Source organism: Paroedura picta, chromosome 5 (assembly GCF_049243985.1).
Source record: "Paroedura picta isolate Pp20150507F chromosome 5, Ppicta_v3.0, whole genome shotgun sequence".
Classification (NCBI taxonomy): domain Eukaryota; kingdom Metazoa; phylum Chordata; class Lepidosauria; order Squamata; family Gekkonidae; genus Paroedura; species Paroedura picta.
In genome coordinates this window covers 54737702-54756809 of record NC_135373.1, presented here as the reverse complement: position 1 = coordinate 54756809, position 19108 = coordinate 54737702, and the positions used below count along the sequence as shown (strand labels likewise).

General features: G+C 42.0%; 1 protein-coding gene across 1 annotated transcript in view; it reads right to left on the bottom strand.

Moving 5' to 3' along the window:
- Window positions 1-7437: 7437 nt before the first annotated feature.
- Window positions 7438-19108, bottom strand: part of GNAT3 (G protein subunit alpha transducin 3) — a 41508-nt gene continuing 29837 nt past the window's right edge. The window contains exons 3-9 of the mRNA XM_077338035.1: window positions 18590-18632; window positions 18019-18160; window positions 16894-17051; window positions 15600-15728; window positions 9665-9794; window positions 9305-9458; window positions 7438-8891 (exon numbers count right to left, since the gene is read on the bottom strand). Of these exons, the coding sequence (XP_077194150.1) occupies window positions 8701-8891; window positions 9305-9458; window positions 9665-9794; window positions 15600-15728; window positions 16894-17051; window positions 18019-18160; window positions 18590-18632 (947 nt within the window). The 3' untranslated portion in view covers window positions 7438-8700. The remainder of the gene's footprint in view (window positions 8892-9304; window positions 9459-9664; window positions 9795-15599; window positions 15729-16893; window positions 17052-18018; window positions 18161-18589; window positions 18633-19108) is intronic.

The window sequence follows — 19108 nt, the reverse complement described above, 5'->3', positions numbered from 1 at the left end:
GTTTTGGTAATCACCTTTAAGGCAATACGCGATCTGGGCCCAGTGTATCTGAGAGACCGTCTCTCTGCCTATACCCCCAAAAGAGCTCTACTCTCCACCACTCCCAACTGGCTGTGGATCCCTGGCCCAAAAGAGGCACGTCAGCCAGGGCCTTTTCAGGCCTGGCCCCCACCTGGTGGAACGAGCTCCCCAAAGAGATCAGAGCCCTGCCGGAACGTCCACAATTCCGCAGGGCCTGCAAAAAGGAGCTGTTCCACCAGGCATTTGCTTGAGGCCGACTATCCCATAACATCTACAGGTCCCCCCCACCCCAGACTGAGACATCAAACCTACTAAGGGTGTATCAAAGTTATTATTGTGGAAATACTGTTCTAGTTCTAGTTATATGTTCTATGTTACAGTTGTTATGTTGTTATATTGTTGTATTGATACTGTTCCATGTAAATGTTCTGAAATGTTTTCTATAAACCGCCCAGAGCCAAAGGGAAGGGTGGTATAAAAATCCAAATAAATAAATAAATAAATAAATAAATAAATAGGTGGAAGATATTGGTAGGAGGAGACAGAGTAATTTCCCTGGGAAAGAAGTTCCAAAGTTTTGATGCCACAACCAAGTAAACCCTCTTGGTTTACCCCCATTTAACCTCAGATGGTTGGTCAACTGAAGCAGGGCCTCCAAAGATGACCAGTGTGAAAGATCTATGGCATTATACCTTGCTGAGGTCCTTCCCCTCACTCCCTCATCATCCCTAGGCTCCACCCCAAATCTTCAAGAACTTATTTACCCAGAATTGGACCAAAGAATCCCAAGATTCAAATCCCACAATGCTATTAAGTTTACAATTCAGCTTATTAGAAACTTACCTCTAAAGTCCGAAATGGTAACATCTAATTTCAAAAGAAGGAACTTTACAAAAATAAAGGGAATAGTAAAAAGGAAGCTCCGGGGGTGGGGAAGGGGAGAGATACAAAATCCCTAGATGATGTTTGGAAGCTATTTAAAATCACGCTAATTGAAGCCCAGATGGAATGCATTCCATGGGTTTGGAAAGGCGCGCTGCCAATGAAGGTCTGCTTGGTTAAGGACACAAGTTAATTAATGCAAGAAATGTATATGAATGATGAAAACAATGTTGCAAGGAATATCAGGGTGGAAAGGTTCAATACCAAGAGGTGTCCGGTCAAAAACAGGGCTTCATGGCTGCCCTGGAAACTATGGGATCTGAGGGGTGCTGCCTTTCTACTTGTCTATGAAGTTTGGGCAGTCAGATTCTCGTGTCTTGTCTGCACTGTTAAGTAGCCTCCTTTCCTTACCATACAATAATGTTGGCAAGGCAGGCTGGTCAGGAACCAATAGAAGGGATGCTTCTTAACTTGAACTGCACAAACCTTCCTTTTATTCTCCACCTTTGGGAACACTATTGTCAGTTTCAAGCTAGTCTGCAATTCCATCTCGGAAATTCCATTGCAACAATTGCTGGTACCTTCAAGGGATTCAAAACTACAAGTGAATAATGCCAGCATGCCCTCATGTGGTTGTAATGTGTATATTCTCATAAAGTTGATTTCAAATGATTGAAATGATTTGGAATGTTTTTAAAACTCTTCGCCAACTTGAGGGTCCTAACAGGGCAAAAAGGTGGTATACAAAATATTTTAAACAGACAAACAATTTAAAATATATAATCATGTTTTAAAATGTCAATTGAGAAGAAGAAAGGAATGTTTCTGTGGTGAAAGCAAGACTATATAGTGCAGTTATATAAAAAAAAAATCCCTGTGAGGAAGAAAAATGGTGACAAAGGAGACAGGACTTAAACTTTTTTTTATTTATGGGATTTTTCGTCCTCCCAATCTTTGGGTAGCATACTGAGAGACTGAATAGGTCAGGGGTAGTCAACCTGTGGTCCTCCAGATGTTCATGGACTACAATTCCCATGAACCCCTTCATGGAAATTGTAGTCCATGAACATCTGGAGGACCACAGGTTGACTACCCCTGGAATAGGTAACAGGTTCTGCTAGTTTTGCCTCACAAGTGTTACCAACTTTGGGCTGGAAAATTTCTGGACCTTTGGGGTGGATGGGTAGAGCACAAGGAGGGTGGGGTTTGGGGAGGAGAGGGCCTTCAGCAAAGCATAATGCCATAGAATGCACTCTCCAAAGCTGCCATTGTTCCAAGCGAACTGATCTCTATATTCTGGAAGTTGGCAACCCTCACTCACTTTTGTTCAAAGCAACCATATCCTTTTTATGACTCCATTTGGAGTAGGTGTTATCCTTTTCTAAAACATTCTTCTGTATGCTGGGAGAACATGGCTTTGAACCTTGCATTAGGTAATACATATTATGCTCTCGCAATTTTCTTCTTGTGTTTCCTTCAAGAAGCAGTGTCCTGGGCCCGATCCACAAAGCCTGGCCCAACATCCTGGTCTTCTGTGCCATTTCTCCTATCTTTTACACCCTAATGTCTGTCTCAGTTCTGAGCTCCAGTGACAAATAGTACTGGCATTTTGTTCCACTGGGCCTCCTGTAATTATGCTGTTTTCTGTTCCGATACCACCCAGTGTTCTGGTCCAGATAGCATGATGTGGATGTATGAGTGGTCCATCACAGATCTATTACATACACCACAGACAGAACTTTCCGACTGTCTCAGAGAGATGCCTTTCCATGTCTGAGGGCATTCACACATTCGGTTGCTAGTCATGGGTGGAATGTGCCATACTCAAATGATGTATATGATTATGTGAAACAAGGCATCATCTCTATAGTGTAATGTACTCTGTATGGGCCTGCCTTTCATAATTGTTTGGAAACTTCAGTGGGTCCATAGGGGCTGGATCCAGAGAACATATCATAGTGTATCAAAATGTGTGCCCTTGCTGCCTATCTTTTCCTGGGAATAGTTCAAAGTGCTGTCAGCCCCTTAGTGACTTAGGACTAGAAGACCTGAAGGAGCACCTTGTTCTCTCATATCTAATCTGCTAGCTGAAATCCTCTTCTCAGGTCCTGCTCTCTGGGCACCTACCTGCAGATGTGAGGCAGGTGGCAACCAGGTAACAAAAATAACTGGGAGTCACAATAATGGAATAAACAATAAATGTACAAAGAAACTGTGTCTGGCTGGATTTGTCAATAAAGAAGCAGAACTTCTTGCTTGTAGCCTTTTTTTGCATTTATTTTACGTGAAGTGAACACAAAATGTTTCAGTGTGGAATCTCTTTCGCAACTAACAACAACGCATTCCTTGCTGTGACGAGGGGGCGAGCTAGCCTGTTGCAGAGGCACCACGATGGGTCTCCTTCCTCAGTTGTGTTTACTCAAAAGCACATGGGTGTATCTATGAGCAATGGAAACCCTATTAATAACCCTTTTCACAGTGACAGTACTAGTTCTTTTCACAGGTTCCATGAGAACAGTTGTTCTCAATTAACCTGTGGAAGGAACTGGAAGTATTGTCTCTGTAAAAAGAGTTATTTACAGGGTTTCCATTATCCATAGATACATGCATATGCTTTTGAGTGAACCCAGCTGAGGAAGGTGATTCCATATTGAAGCATTTTGTGTTCACTTCAAGCAAAATAAATGTAAAGAAAAGGAGACTACAAACAAGAGGTTCTGTATCTTTATTAATAAATCCAGCCAGACACAGGTGGCAACCCGAGACAGGACTTTTTCAGTGGCAATCCTTTGCTGGGAGAGTGCCCACTCCCTTGGTCAACTTTCTTTTAGGCAAAATTCCCAAATATTTCTTTATACACAGGTGTTGAATTTAAAAGTTGATATTTTAACATTGCTTTTCAGTCCACTTTCTAGAAGGTGCCTAGCATCTGGCAGCCCTAGTTCCTAGCCTGAGAAGCTTGATCAGTATCAGTAAATGTATTATGACGATTTAAGGAACTGGCTGAGTTTTTTAATAATTTGTTTATTTGATTCGTTTAGGGTTTTATCATGTTTAACTTTTTAAACACCCAGACACAGGGTCTGTGGAAAGGTAATATATACCTTTTCTTTTAAATAAATAATAAATAAATTTTCTGTTAAATAAATAAATAATTTTAGTAGCTACTTATCTCTGGCAAAAAAAATGAATAATCTGAACATGGCTACTGTTTATAAAGTCCATTTCATATAATGCAGAAAATTTCCATTACACTGTCTGCCCTGTTTTGCCTATTGATGGATAATGATGTTCTATCCCTTTCCTTTATTCTTTTGCTCAAAATGCAGCTGCTCCAAGTGCTCAGAAGTCAAATGTCAGGGTTTTGCAGTTCCCTTTTAATGCTAGTGCACTTTCTGAGGCCCTCCTGCTATTCAAATATTCATGTTCCGAGGCTTTAAAAAAATGCTGCTGTTGCTGACAGTGTTTATTTTAGAAAAGATTTATTGAACAATAACTTCTACACATGCAAATAATAAATCACTGAAAGGATTACATTTCAGGAGCTAATATGCAAACAGCTAAATCACACATGGCAGAGGCCTACTGGATTAGCATATATTGCTCCTTTTACTAACAAGGCCAAATTCAGCACTCTTGTGAGTTTGGCAGGACTGAGTCCAAATTGAATCTCAGGCAAGGATCCAGTTAGGGCAAGTGGGAAAAAAGAGAAAGAGAGACTAGCTAAATAACACAAAGAGCCTCCTTCCATCCTTCATCCAGAGCAGCTCAAGTTATCTACATCCTGGCCCTTATAAAGGTCAATCTTGCTTGCTACTGTAAGCAAGGAGATCTTGTTTGAAATGGACCACCTTCTTACGTTCTCCTTACTGCCTCAGTAAATGCAGGGGCTGGGTGGGGGTGAAATTTGAGGAAGATGTGATGTCATGTCCAGATAATGCTGTAGGCTTCCTCCCCTAGGCCCATTCCACACACAGAGGATAATGCACTTTCAATGTGCTTTGGCAGCTGGATTTTCCTGTGCGGAACAGGAAAATCTACTTCAAAAGTGCATTGAAAGTGCATTATCCAATGTGTGCAGAATAGGTCCTAGTCTCTATGGAATTTACTATAGAGGAGACTATAGAGGAGACATTAGAGATATGGATCTGATCCAGAGTACCAGTTTAACAAGCAGCCCCAGTTCCTGTGGTTCTGCTAATTTGCAAATTGCTCTCCTAGCCAGAAAAAGCAGAAAAAAGGCACTTCCAGGCAAAGGGGAAAGCTTGTAATGAAAGTGAATGGAATGTGCCCAGAGGAAATGCACTCACCTAATGCTGGAATCAGGGGATCTGCTAGTATCCTGGCTACCCTGCCACACTGTAGGCTTCATAGTTAAGCAGCTTTCTGGAAGATGAGAACCTGACTGCTGTTCATAAATTTGTAACAAAACAAAATACATTTTGAGTGGGGTTTCCCTTGGAAAGTATTCAAGACAAGCTGTGGTGAATGCAGAATGAGTCAGTCCATCTCTTGATGGAAGTGAACTGGGGCAAAGCTCTGTTTTGAATAAACTCTATGAACTTCCAAGATAAATTCAGAGGAGAGGACCCTTTAAAGCCCTAGCTGAGGGACTTATATATCTTAAGGACTGCCTTTTCTACCTGAACCTGCCTGGCTGATTAGATTCTCTATTTCACAGTTCATTGTTGTTCTAGCAATAGATCAAAAACAACATGGGACAGAGTTTCATTTGTGTCTTTCTTCTGCACCTCATCTTCTCTCCCCTCCCCTCCATGAAGCCTGCCAATCTATATCACCTCACAGTGCAACTTCTGCATAGTTAACTCCAGTCTAAGATTGTTTATTTCAATGTACTTAGACATGTTGTTAGGTATGGCAGGACCCTGTCTTATGGTATGGCATGCTGTCCCCAACAACCAGTGTCACCCCTAACAGTCTAGGCTTGTGTCCGAGCCAGGCACTGTTAAAAAGTCTGCTAAGCCCCTGTTGGGCCAGACTCCATCTTCTTCTCAGCCACAGATTCAACATGACAGTTGCAGTCTGAGACACATATCACTTTCTTCTTTCCCCCATGCCACCCCAGTGTATTGTGTTTGCCTAGGGGCTCCTAGGCAATCTCCTTTGTCTAACACCTATGACTCACTCTTGGCCAATCTGCCCAGGGAAATTGCTCCCCCCACCTCCACAGACAGACCCATTGACATGATGTTTCCTTTGTATAGACCCATTAATGCCCATCTCTGGACCTGGCTAGGCCATTTCCCAACTTCCTAGCCATGGAAAATTCCATCATGTGCTCACCATGCCCCCATCAAGCCCCCATCATAAGCTCAGCATAACCCCCTTTCCCCAAAAAACTATAAAAAATCTGGCTTTGACATGTCAAAGCATGCTTCTGATTCAGGACCCATTCAGATCATGCTGCCTGCTGGCCATGTTGATTTGTTCTCTGACCTCTCTGCTCTACAAGACCGGTAAATATACCTACTGCAAGTCTCTTCCCCCTTTATTTTCCTATCCACTCGAATGCTTGTGTGCTAGACATATTTTTATTTTCCTTCCAATGAAGATTGTCATTATTTTACTATATAACTATCTGTTGTTTGCCTTGTCTTCTAAACTGTGTAATCACCTCAAAAACATTGGCAAATGATCCGAAATACTACGTTACCACACTTCTCACAAAGCAATTCCCCATTGCTAGATCTACATGAGTCTTGGGACACGTGTGTGAGTGTTTCTGGTAACAGTATTTGCACCACAAAGATTGTTTTAGGCAAACAAAACCATTCTTTACTGCAACAGATTTGACCCCTTGATTGGGACTTGCATCAATTTGTATTAGTGCATGAAGCTTTATTTGTCTATTATGGAAGGAAAGGTATGAGTGATGGAAAGACACAGCTGGCTTAAGGTGACCTCGTAGAGTTTTCAAAGCAAGAAGCAAACAGATGTGGATTGCAATTGACTGCCTCTGTGTGGTGACTGCAGTCTTCCTTGATATTCTCCCAGCTGAGCTCTAATCAGGGCTAAATACTTCTGAAATACTTCTGAAACAAGATCAGGCTAACTTGGGACATCAATTTATTAATGCATAATGCTTTAATTTTATATTATGCAAGGAGAGGTATTACATTAAAAATTTTTTTTCATGACAATCTGACTCTCAGAGAGTATGTGGGACACATACCTGCTCTGGAGCTACCTGATCAGGGCCCCCTCCCTCCCTCGGAAACACACATACACATAAACACACACAGACTGCCCTTACCTGTTGGTACCCCAAACCTCCTCCTTGGTTCCTCCCCCTCCCTCCCTCCCTCCCGAGCAAACACACACACACAGACATACAAGTCACCCTTCCCTTTCCCCCCATTTCCCCCCTTACCTGTTGGTTTCCCAACCTCTTCCTTGCTTCCTCCCCCTTCCCTCATACAGAAACACACACACACATAGACGTCCTCTCCTTCCCCCTCCTGTTTCCCCCGTTGGTTTCCCAACCTCCCCCTCTTTCTCCCTCCCAAGCAAACACACACACACACACACACAAATACATAGTCCCTTCCCCCCTCCTGCTTACCTGCTCCTCCGCAACTGCCTCAGCCCCTGTGGGTCATGCAGTGGCTACCTAGGCCCCTGGGGCCTATACGGCCACTGTGAAGGGTGAGGGTGGGCAGGGCAGCTGTCTTCTCAGCCCCTGCAGGTCATGCAGTGGTTATCTAGCCCCCTGGGGCTGGTGTGGCCACTGGTTGGGTCCGTCTGGCACACTTTGTGGACAGGAAGGACTACAGACGTCATGTCCATCTACGTTTCCATTTTACGAAGCATGCCAGAAGATGTGTCCCACATCAATAAAGGTATGAGAAGACATGGCAGCCAACATTCCTTGGTAGGAAATGAACACTTCTTTATATCTAGCACATGCCCCAATAAAAAAATACACACTAAAACACCCTTTGAATATTATTATTCATATATCTAATAGTGAAGTAGATCAAAAAATCACAAGGCAGGATCACCTTGGGTAAATTTTTCTGCAACCTTGGAGTACCATATCAATATAAAAAAACTATTTACTAAATTTTGGAGGTCAAAGTTTGCCCACTAGACCCTCAACTCCCCCAACAATGGGCTGATTTTCTGAGTTTTCATAGATTTCATGGAGGCTTTTCACTGAAGGAAGGGGTGTGATCAGTTTCACTGGATTATACCTTGATATTTTTGGGGTTCACAACCTGCTCCTAAGGATTTCAGATAAAAGAACTAATGCCAGCACAGCAGACCATCATGCTATGCTACCATTTTTAAAGACACAAGAATGATGTTACACACAGAAGTGGCAATAAAAATGTTTACAATTACATTAAGCACAGAATTTTCAAAATGAATAGAAGAGATGAGAAATTCTAGTAAATGGGATACACTGAAAATCTCAGAAAGGTTCACAGTCCTACCCTTACATACATTCAAGTTTAAATTGCAGAAATATTTCTGAGAAAGAAATAATATTGTAAGAGCCTGTGTGTTAGTTACTTTATCAACAGTGCTGTCCTAAATAGTTCCTAAATAGTTTCACCCCTCTAAACTCATTGCCTCAATTGGACTTTGAAGGGAATAACTCTTATTAGGACTGCAAAGTAAATCCAGGGGTTAATCTATGATATAAGTCAAACTTATTAGTTACCCCAAAAGCAGTGGTTCATAGAATATCATTTCTATTTCTCATTTTTTTCTTTTTGTCAGAGACATGAAAAGGAGACCAGCTAACCCAGGGGAGAAAAAAAACGTGAAGAGCTAGAAGAGACCACAATCCTTCAGATTTTCTTTGATGATGATGTCTGTCACAGCATCAAAGACAAACTTAACATTCTGTGTGTCTGTAGCACAGGTCATGTGAGCATATACCTCCTTATCATCTTTTCTTATGTTCAGATTTAGGAACTGGTTCTTGATGTAATTTCCTGCATCTTCAAAGGTATTTGATCCTAGTTGGGTAAAAAAAGGGGGGAATGTCCATAAAGTATGTCATATTTCTTGAAACCTCCTCCTTAGTCACAGACTCTATCTAGGTGTGCTCTTCAGATGGCCAGGTGTGGCTGATTCCCATGAAAGGCCCAGGTTTATCCTATAAAATTTCAGAAACTATTAGGGAAGCCAGTTTCAAGCTGGGAAATATCTAGCGATTTGGGAGTGGAGCCAAGAGAGGGCAGGCAGAATCTGGGGATGGGAGAGGAAGAGTATAATACCATACAGTTCATCCTTCAGAACAACCATTTTCCTTGGGGGAATTGATTTAGCCTGAAGGTCAGTTGTAATTTGGGGCGATAGGTTCTACCTGGAGGTTGGCAACACTGGAAACTACTCTAAAACCCCAGAGAAGTGGGATGCTTACACTTACCATTATATTCTGGAAAACAGACACTGAGATGCACTTTCGCTATCTTCTCTTGGAAGAGATCTTTCTTGTTTAGAAACAGCACGATAGAAGTGGTTGCAAAGTACTTGTGATTGCAGATGCTATTGAACAAGTGGAGGCTTTCATGCATTCTGTTCTGTGGAAGTGGGAGGGGGAAAGCACAGTGTATTGCCCTCTTTCATTCTCACTTTAATGCACTTCCCCCATCAAGGCAGCAGTCATTCATGGGGTCAACCTGGCCAGGTTATCAGAACAGGGGCTATGAACACTGCTCAAATACCATCAAAGGCTATACTAAATCCCTTTCAGAAAAGCGAGTCTTTATCCCGGCTCTTCACTTACCACTTCTTCATCTTCCACGAGGACCATGTCATAGGCACTGAGGGCAGCACAGAAGATGATGCAAGTCACCCCTTCAAAGCAGTGTATCCACTTCTTCCTCTCCGATCTTTGCCCTCCCACATCAAACATCCTAGGAAACAAAGGCCTGGCTTTTTTCATTGCACACCAGAAGGAGAACAACTAAAACCACAGCACTGGAGTATTACAAATGGATTTGGGCCTATTAACATAATATATCACTGATTTCAAAAAATGAGCATCATGTCTAGTTTGGTCCAGAATGCTAACCTGCGCAGTGTTACACTTTTCTAACTGGAAGTCAATGTGCTTTGGTGTAACTCTTCCTCAGACTATAGTCAATTTGGCAACTTATTAGACTGCCATTTACAGTGAAGGAAATTTCCCAACTTCCCTCAATTGCCTTTCCCTTTAAATGGCCAAAGATATCCTTTTTAAACATATGAAATCTGGCAATTTAGAGAATTTAGTAGTTTGCTTGTCATAAAGTTACTGAGCCATAGTGGAATAGCAATTATAGATTAAAAAAAAAAACTGCCAGGGGTCTTCAGAAGAGGGTGGGCATAGGAAGCTGAAAAAAAGGAAAAGCATGCCAACGTGGGTGGGATCTTTACAGATGCATACCTTCCCATCCTGATGGCTTGCTGACATACTTGGACTGTGCTCATTCTATAAAGATTGTAACAACTTATATTTGAAAAAGAATATATTGATGGTAGGAAGGTTTCTAATGAATTATTAGAGGATGACATAATGTGGATGCCTTGTCCATGTAAAAGCCTACTACGGTTTGGAAGACAAGGAGCGATAGCCCGGTTTGGATGCAGCCAGTGCTACCATAATAATATTTGGATATGGTTTACTCAGCTCCTTCGTACATCTCTAATGTAATTTCATTCACATTAGTTACTTTTCTGATCTTAACAAACATAATATGTTCAGATGAGACTTTGATAGCTTCTAAATGCAGTTTCTCAAACATGCTCTGCAATATTTAGCATCTTGGTATGCAAATATACATGAGACAGGGAGAGAGAGAGCAGCAAGGTGGCATTTAGAAGCAAGAAAGATCCATTTTAATCCTTGAGCTAGTCATGTGATTTTTAAAAGCAAAAAGGGTGTTTGGGAAAGCATAATTGTCCTATATGCTACCATGTCTAATGGTTCCAAAAGGTCACTAGCTGCAGAACGTAAAATGCCAAGCTGCGTATTAAATGTATGGAGGTGAGTAGGCCTTTGCTATGAATGCCATTCTTCACTCAGACATTAACTGCTCTAGTTCCAAGATTTGCTGTTGAATACTTGACAAGAGCAATTATCATGACTTTATGCACACCCAGAAGAAAACTGTTTGAACCTAACCTCAGAAAGCCCAGATAGTAACAGTGGCTGTTATCAGTATCAGAAAACAAGGAGTCTCTCTGGAATATGGGGATGTTAACGGCAGTACATTTGGGGAGTTAGCTGGTTAGATGAGGTCTTTTAATCAAGGCTCCAAAGATGTTCAACTTGCACATAAACTTAAACAATTGAATTGTTATTAGGGATGTGCTTTCAGATATATCTGAACTGGTTATAAATGTGAAAAATACCTTATTGATATTTTTCTAATAAATTCTGATCCTGATACCTGGGATTTTCTGGGATATCAATGAATGGGTCTCCCCAAATCCCAGGGCCTTTCCACATATCATAAATTTCACATCATACTCATTCCCTGCAGACATTATATTCTGGGTGCTCCGCATAACGTTGCCAACCTTCTTCATCTGGCCAGCAAACTACTCATGATATCCACCATTTTAAAGCGCAAGTTGGTGAATCCCCAAAAGTGGATTTACCAACCTAAAAAAGTGCTTCCCTCCAGTGGACAACCAGCAAACTACATGCAAAATAAATGTATGGAGATTAAGAAGTACTATCTTCCAGGGATGGGATTTTTTTTTTTAAGGTGAACTGCCTGGAGCAACGCATAGGCATACAAGTATGCAGGCAAAGCCAAAAATATTTTTTCCCAAAAGTTAAAATACAAAGCATGGGATTAACTGGGTGAATCAGAAATCTGCGTTTGGAGGTTCCCAAAACTTTTTGTTTTTCTCTCCCCCCCACACACACAGTCTGTATCTTCCTGAGCTTGGCACTAGCTTATCAGGTTGACTTATCTTAGATTATGCCATTTTTTAAATTGTGCTCATTACCTTTGCAAATTTGCATTCTTTGCTTGAATAGCTTTGTGTCAGGTTTGTTTCCCCCCTCCTTTTTTTTTTTTTTGCTGTAGATTCTTGGGTTAGACATTGGTTGTAGATTTTTGAGTTGTCCATTGTGTAGATTCTTTTGGTTGTACAGTACACATCAAATGGTACATTCTTTGATTTTACATTTGCTAGTCTTGTAAAAGTATTCCTGTTTGGTTTGGCTTGATTGATTCTTGAGTTATACATTGTCATGGATTAGAGGATTTGAGGAATCAAGGGAGGATGGTTGGAAGCACCTTGTTCAGAGGACCATCAGGCCCATAGGCCCAAAAGTCTCCATCACTTGAAATCTGGTGTTATTTAAAGGGCAGACACCAGTAGCAATTTGGGTGCCAGTAGTTTCAAAAACAGCCCCTGCATCCCCCATGGAAAGATTCCTCAGAGGAAATAATGGTGCCAAAAAACAACCCTGGATTTGAATACAAAACCAGTATTTAGAAGCCAAGAAACCTGGAGTGCTTATTTTTTTTGGCTCCCTCATAGTCTGGTTTGGAAAAATACAGACTTTTTTTTTTTTTGAGCTTCACTTTTCTAATTGGCATCAGTTGAAAGTCTGGCTGACCATTCTTTCCTTTCTTATAATGAGGACTAAGAAAAGTGGGCTGAGGTTTCTTTCATGGCTGCTAATTGTTAGGAGACAAACAACTGCTGTGAAAGAAGATCTGAGTCATCTTGGAAAATCTGAGTCATGAACCCAATATTTGGTTTAAAGGGAAATGCACTGCTGTCAGCCTGGGATTTTCTATCCATCTAAATAGTTTGTTGTCATCTGCAAACATTGCTGTCAAGTTGTTTCATTTTGTTCCAGACTATTTGCAGAAACTAAAACTGCACTGTTTCCAGTGCAAATATTTAGGCTTATCCTATTTACTTTTCTTCACTGTGAAAACTGTTGTTTATACTCTTCCTCTGCTTCTGATTTGTAACAGCTTCCTGTTCATTGCAAATCTTAGATACCTTTGATAAAGGAGATTTTGACTTCACCTTCGCTATTTTTTCAGAATTCTTAGAACAGTTAGGAAGTAGATATGTACTGATACTTATTCAGAAAACTGGGGTTAAAATTGCTCTTAAAATCATCATCCCATGGCCTAAAGTAAGCTTTCTCAAGCAGAATTTTTTTTTAATGGTCCTAGAAGGGTTTCTGAATGGGTGGGATTAATTAATTTATATATATATATGTGTGTGTGTGTGTGTCATACATTTAGCGGGTGATATGATCATATATGTCATGTTGCCCCTCCCTCTCCCAAAATGGCCTAGAGGGGATGGGAAGGGGAGGGACCCCAAGTAAGCGTGTTCACAGGTGGCATGTGAGCACAGTTGATAAGGAGGCTCAGGTTGGAAAAGGAGCCCTGACCTCTGGGAGGACCAGGTGAGACTATCATAGGAGACAGCAAGTTCAATCCATGGCTGGAGCCAGCAGATATAAGGAAATATCTTTCCAGTATTGTGGCAGGGAAAAATAGATTCCTGCCACACAAGTGAACCCTAAAATAGACAACAATGTAGAAGTCCTTGCATCCCTAAATGGGCACTGTTGGAACATCAGTGAGATAAATTCATGCTCTCTGTATGGCAGGGTATCATTTCCTTGGTAATTTGCTAACCTAATTCTATAAATCACATGCAAAGCAGTTTACAAATACTCATCTCCCTCAGCTTCCAAAATAAAGCAAAGGAAAAAAACCCCCACTTTTTAAATACGTATCTGTCCTTCTACCTAAAAGTCAATATGTCTCATGTTACTGTTGATACTACAGGCAAAACTGAGTTGCTCTCTTTGCTTTTCAGCATATGTCAACTGAGTGATGGAGAGTTCAAAGGTATTTGGACTTTCAAACTGATCTTGTTGCCTAAGCCCAAACCATGGTTTTATCCACGTTTCAATTTTTCCTGTATCAGTATGATGTTAGGTAAAGGTAAAGGTAAAGGTATCCCCTGTGCAAGCACCAGGTCATTTCTGACCCTTGGGGTGACGCCCTCCAGTGTTTTCATGGCAGACTCAATACGGGGTGGTTTGCCAGTGCCTTCCCCAGTCATTACCGTTTACCCCCCAGCAAGCTGGATACTCATTTTACCAACCTCGGAAGGATGGAAGGCTGAGTCAACCTTGAGCCGGCTGCTGGGATTGAACTCCCAGCCTCATGGGCAGAGCTTCAGACTGCATGTCTGCTGCCTTACCAGTCTGCGCCACAAGAATATGATGTTAGCACTTGCCAAAAACTCAGTTTCCTGCATCCAACAGCCTAACCTGTGTGCTGAGCAGCTTCTTCCATGACACTGAAAGTCCCACCCCCTCCCTCAATCTGTTTACAATAAAAAATGTTCTGAGATTACTTAAACTCAAATATATCAGGAGCCAAAACACGGGTATATGCTCCCCTGGGCATAATTAATGGGAGAAGGATCCTCCAGGAAACACCTGAGTGTATAGCTGACGTATATCTATAGGTGATTCTCTACACTTTGAAAAAAATTGATATTGGGTTCAAGTGAATGTTGAAGTTTAGAGAGGGAAAAGCCACAGAGGAAAATGTTTTTACCTTGAAAACGGGCAAATCATAAGCTGGTTCCTGTATTGCCTTGAATTTCATAAGATAATAAACTGTTTTTCTCCTCACACCACTTTCTTATTTTCTTGTTGGCATTTGTGGAAAGTGGTCAGCCACCCCCCCCCCCTTTTTTTGTATTGCCCTCCCTCTATCTGGCAGTAGTAGAAGAAGAAGAGTAAGAGTTGGTTTTTATACCCTGCTAAACCCTAAAGGAGAAAGCAGCTTACAACTAGGGTTGTGTGCTTCAGCCGCTGAAGAGGCTGTTCATGCCCAAAGCAGCAAGTGCCATGATGTGGAGGGGAGAGGTGGCAGTGGCAGCGCATGACCCAGTACCCACAAGCAGGTGCAGAGCTTTGCACCTGCATGTGTGTGCTGACTGGCGTGCCGGCGCCACCCCCCCCCCCATCATGTCACAGTGCTGGCTGCTTCGGGCATGAACGGCCCCTTTGGCGGCCGAAGCACACAACCCTACCACACCTACCTTCCCTTCCTTTCACTACAACAGTGAGCTGGTGAGGCTAAGAGAGCTCTGAGAGAACTGTGATTGGCCCAAGGCCACCTAGTTGGCTGCATGTGGAGAAGTGGGGAATCAAACCTGGCTCTCCAGATTAGAAGCTGCTGCTCTTAACCACTACACCATGCTGGTTCACCATCTGCTAGCAGGCTGAGCTGCTGTAGGGAAATGGCTCACTTGAAGGGCTTCAAGGAAACTGTTGATTTAGCTGTTTATAAAAACAGCTGACTTTATAAACCAGAACTCAGTTGGATTATGCAATACAAATAGTTCTTAAAAAAACAAACGTACAATATTGTATTAATATTTGGTATTTCCAGTTCTCCTTATAAGTCTTTTGGATGTTGACCATCTGAAAGGTAGTTCCACTGGGATCCTTTCCCAAGGCACATGTTGTACTGGGAGGCCTCCATGATTTCCCCAGCAGCACTGGCCCTGGGGAATCTCAACTTGCTGCATGTGATCACAGGTATAACAAAGCTATCTATGCTTTGCAAGCAGTGTCTGGGCTTCAGTCCCAGTTGTCTGAATTAGCCTGAAAATTCATTGAGGGGGGGAGGGAGGGGGAAGAACCAAGAAAAAGCTTTCAGTACCGGAAGTGTAAGTCCTTGAAAGAAAATTGAGTCTCAATAATCCCAGTCGTCTTGACTCGTGAACGAAGAACATCCTGCTCATTTGGTACGTAGTCAGGGGCAGTTAGTCTGTCCAAATCATTGAGATAACTGCAGAAATCAGACAGAGATGAATAAGAAACACTTTAGCAGGGAGGAAGTATCTAATTCTGGTTTGCATCTGTGGCAGAATAGGCCTGCTCTGGCCTGCAGGCCATATTCCATCCTGTCCTCCAAGGTTTTCCCAGCACCTGGGGTAGCTTTTCTTTCTCTCTCAGACAACTCACCACCACCACATGATTCTTGTAAGGAATTGACTACTGGGAGGGTCAGAACTCCCAGTTTCTCTCCTGAGATCTGAGGCCTTGCCTCTGTGCCTTCTGCTGTCCAGCACCTGGTTATCAAGGGTCTGTTTACTTCCTTGTGTACCCCTCAAGGAATAGCTTTTTGCCAGTTGTCTTGCCTCCCCCCTTGTGCTCCTTTTATAATAGATGCTGGAAGTCTATGTAGCACAGAGAACCACTAGCAACATCAAAAGTTATAAAGTATTTGTTAAAAAGAAAATGTTCACAAGCATATTTTCAAGTACAGCACTAGACTGAGCGATGGATTAAAAAAAACAGGTAAAATGTAATTTCTCTATCCCTTTCTCTATATGTGCCCCATCAGATGTTAAAATATAGGAAGGCTCCTTAGCTTAGAAAACTCAGATCCCTGCAGAATTTCCATTACTATGAATCTTTCTTCAGCTGTCGAGGTGAGCACATGGTCCATAGCTGCCTCCTTTAGACCTCAGTTAAGAGTTCTGTCTGCTCTGATGGATTCAACACAAATGAGCCCTTCGTCCTTACACCCCTGAGTTTTATCTCCTCTCTTTTCCCCATCTACTAACCATGTCAGGATGGGTCAGAGAAAATTTTCCTGGGGATTCTTTAAAAATTTCCTCCCTGAAGTCTCTATAGAATTGTATTCCTCCAAATCTCTGATCCCTGCTTGGATGGAGGAGGGAACTGTACCCTGAAAAGGTAAATAGCATTTTAGCTAACTACTTATCTTAAGAGACAATGCATTAACCAGAAATATGCACTGTTATGCAGGATCTTAATTTTAAATTGATGTCCATCTATAATTGCCCCTCTATTTTCAAATAAAGAAGTTGCAAAAATTAAAGTGCAAGTATATCATAATAGCAAATAACTAGTATTTTATATATATACAGTTTGAGAGTGAAGAAAACTGTTGTGAAAGCATTACAGAAAGCCAGCCTACTACTTACTAGGCAGCTGAATCATTGAGCTGGTATTCTGATGCCCTTTCAAAACAGGCCTGGATCCCTGGATCCTTCCACAGGCGCTTGATTATTCCAGCCAGTTCTGGAGACATGGTGCCATCCTCCATGGAATCTGCCATCGCAAAAAGCTGCTTTTCATCTTCCTGAAATTAGAACTGTAAAGCTGAGTCTTTCCTTTCATTTGCTTCAAAAATAATATGTAGTATTTGAATGAGCAAAGAAACTTGCATCTATCAAATTCGCCTAGTTACTTATGCATCTTGACTGCAATTAGCCATTCTTGGCAACTAACCTTCCCCCACCCCCTGCCTCTCTCTCTCTTTCTCTCTCTGTTTCTCTGTGTAATGGCTGAGGAAGTCTTGTTTCAATGTATCTGTCAAAGTGTTCATGCACATGGAAGCTTGTACTCAGAATTAAACTTCATTGGTCTTAAAGATGCCACTGGATTCACACTTTCTTCCACTGCTTCAGATCTGAATTGATTTCACTCAGTTCTTCAGGCTCCATTCTTCCTGAAAATAGTGGCTGCGGCAGGGAGGGTACATGCCTTACACTTTGTCCAATGAATTCAGAAACAAAAGAATTAATTGTGCTTCTGTGCTATCTCCCCATCTTTCTTTAGCAATCCCTTTAGTTATTATTCAAAGGTCCCATTGCTTCTCTGGCTGATTTCCTGTTCCAGATATATATTTAAAAAATGTGTGGGTCTTCTATGCTCATGGCATTATATTGACTTGATCTATGGGGAGGGCATTATTTGCTCATTTGGAGACATCCAAGGAGCCACATAGCCCTCACAATTCACTTTTGGTCAGCAAAACAGCATTTTTTTTGGGGGGGGGGGTAAGCCTTTTCTCCATGTGCATTACAGCTGTGATCTGAATCAGGCACTGCATATGCCAGAACTGAGAACAGCAAACAAGTGATATGTGACTGCTATACAGAATGTGGAACTCAACCTGTAGGAATCCTTTCCTTCACATCAGTCTAATGGGCAGCTTCCATGCCAATGCTAACAGCATCCATGGCTACACCTCAGCCATGGCTACACCCCTTCTTCCCTGACCAAGCTGTTCTTTATGGCAGTGCAGTGCTGGATTACATACTTACTTTCCTTTCTGCATTTCCATACTTGATCCCAAGGGTGCACATTGCCTTCACAATTGCCAGCATAGACTGCAGAGTATTGCTGTAAACCACAGATCGATACTCTCGGCATTCCTGGTCTGTGTAGCCATTTTTGTGGATGATCCTAGAGAGGGAGGGAGGTGAATTTCCCTTTGCTCCATTAATTATTATTTTATTTAAATTGATATATAAACCACTCTTCCAGATGCCCTCCCATAAGGCCTTCCTTGAAGGCCCCAGAGCCTCTCCCCATTTCCTACCTCCTTCCTACCCACCAGCTATCCTCTCCCCATCTTCAGTATTCTGCTCCACCCTACCACTAGCATCCTGTACCCAGGAAACCCATGGCCCAGATGTACAGTGCCAGTTGCCACGAGAGACCGAGTCACACAGTAAGGACCATAAATATTTTTCCATTGTAAAGATGCAACAAATAGCTGTGATTTATGGGAGCAAAAATTCTGTATTTGTAATTGCTTGGAATGTCCCAGTTGCAAAAGTAGATTTCCAAAACATTACAGGACATTTGGGGAGGGTATACTGAGGCACCTACTTCATTTGTTTCACAATTGTGCTTTTCCCTGATTCCCCAGCACCTGCAAACAAACAAAAAATGCATGTACATAAGAGACATATATACTGGTCACTTCTAGTGCCCTGGCAAACTCCCACCATTTTACTGGGAAAAGAAGAATGTAATAGTTCTGGGTCCCCTTGACAGAATGAAGAATTGCTTGAAATAACTATATTACAAACAGCAACCAAAGCATTTTGTACCACAGTTTTTAAGCCTTGTTCTAGAAATTCAGGCAGTATTAAAGCAATTCTTCAGCCCCCCTGTTTAGCATAAGGGGATGTCTCTAAATTCTCAGTTCTGCCTTCAAGGCACAAAAACAAGAGGTTTGCAGTAAAAGCTTGCAAAGGACAAGGAAAACCTTTGACAACTGCTGAATTTCTCATATTATGTTTTTCTCTGGAACCCAATTCCACCAAATTAGCGATCCCCAACCTGTGGGCCGCGGACCACATGTGGTCCTTCAACTAATTGGAGGTGGGCCCCGAAGGACGCCTT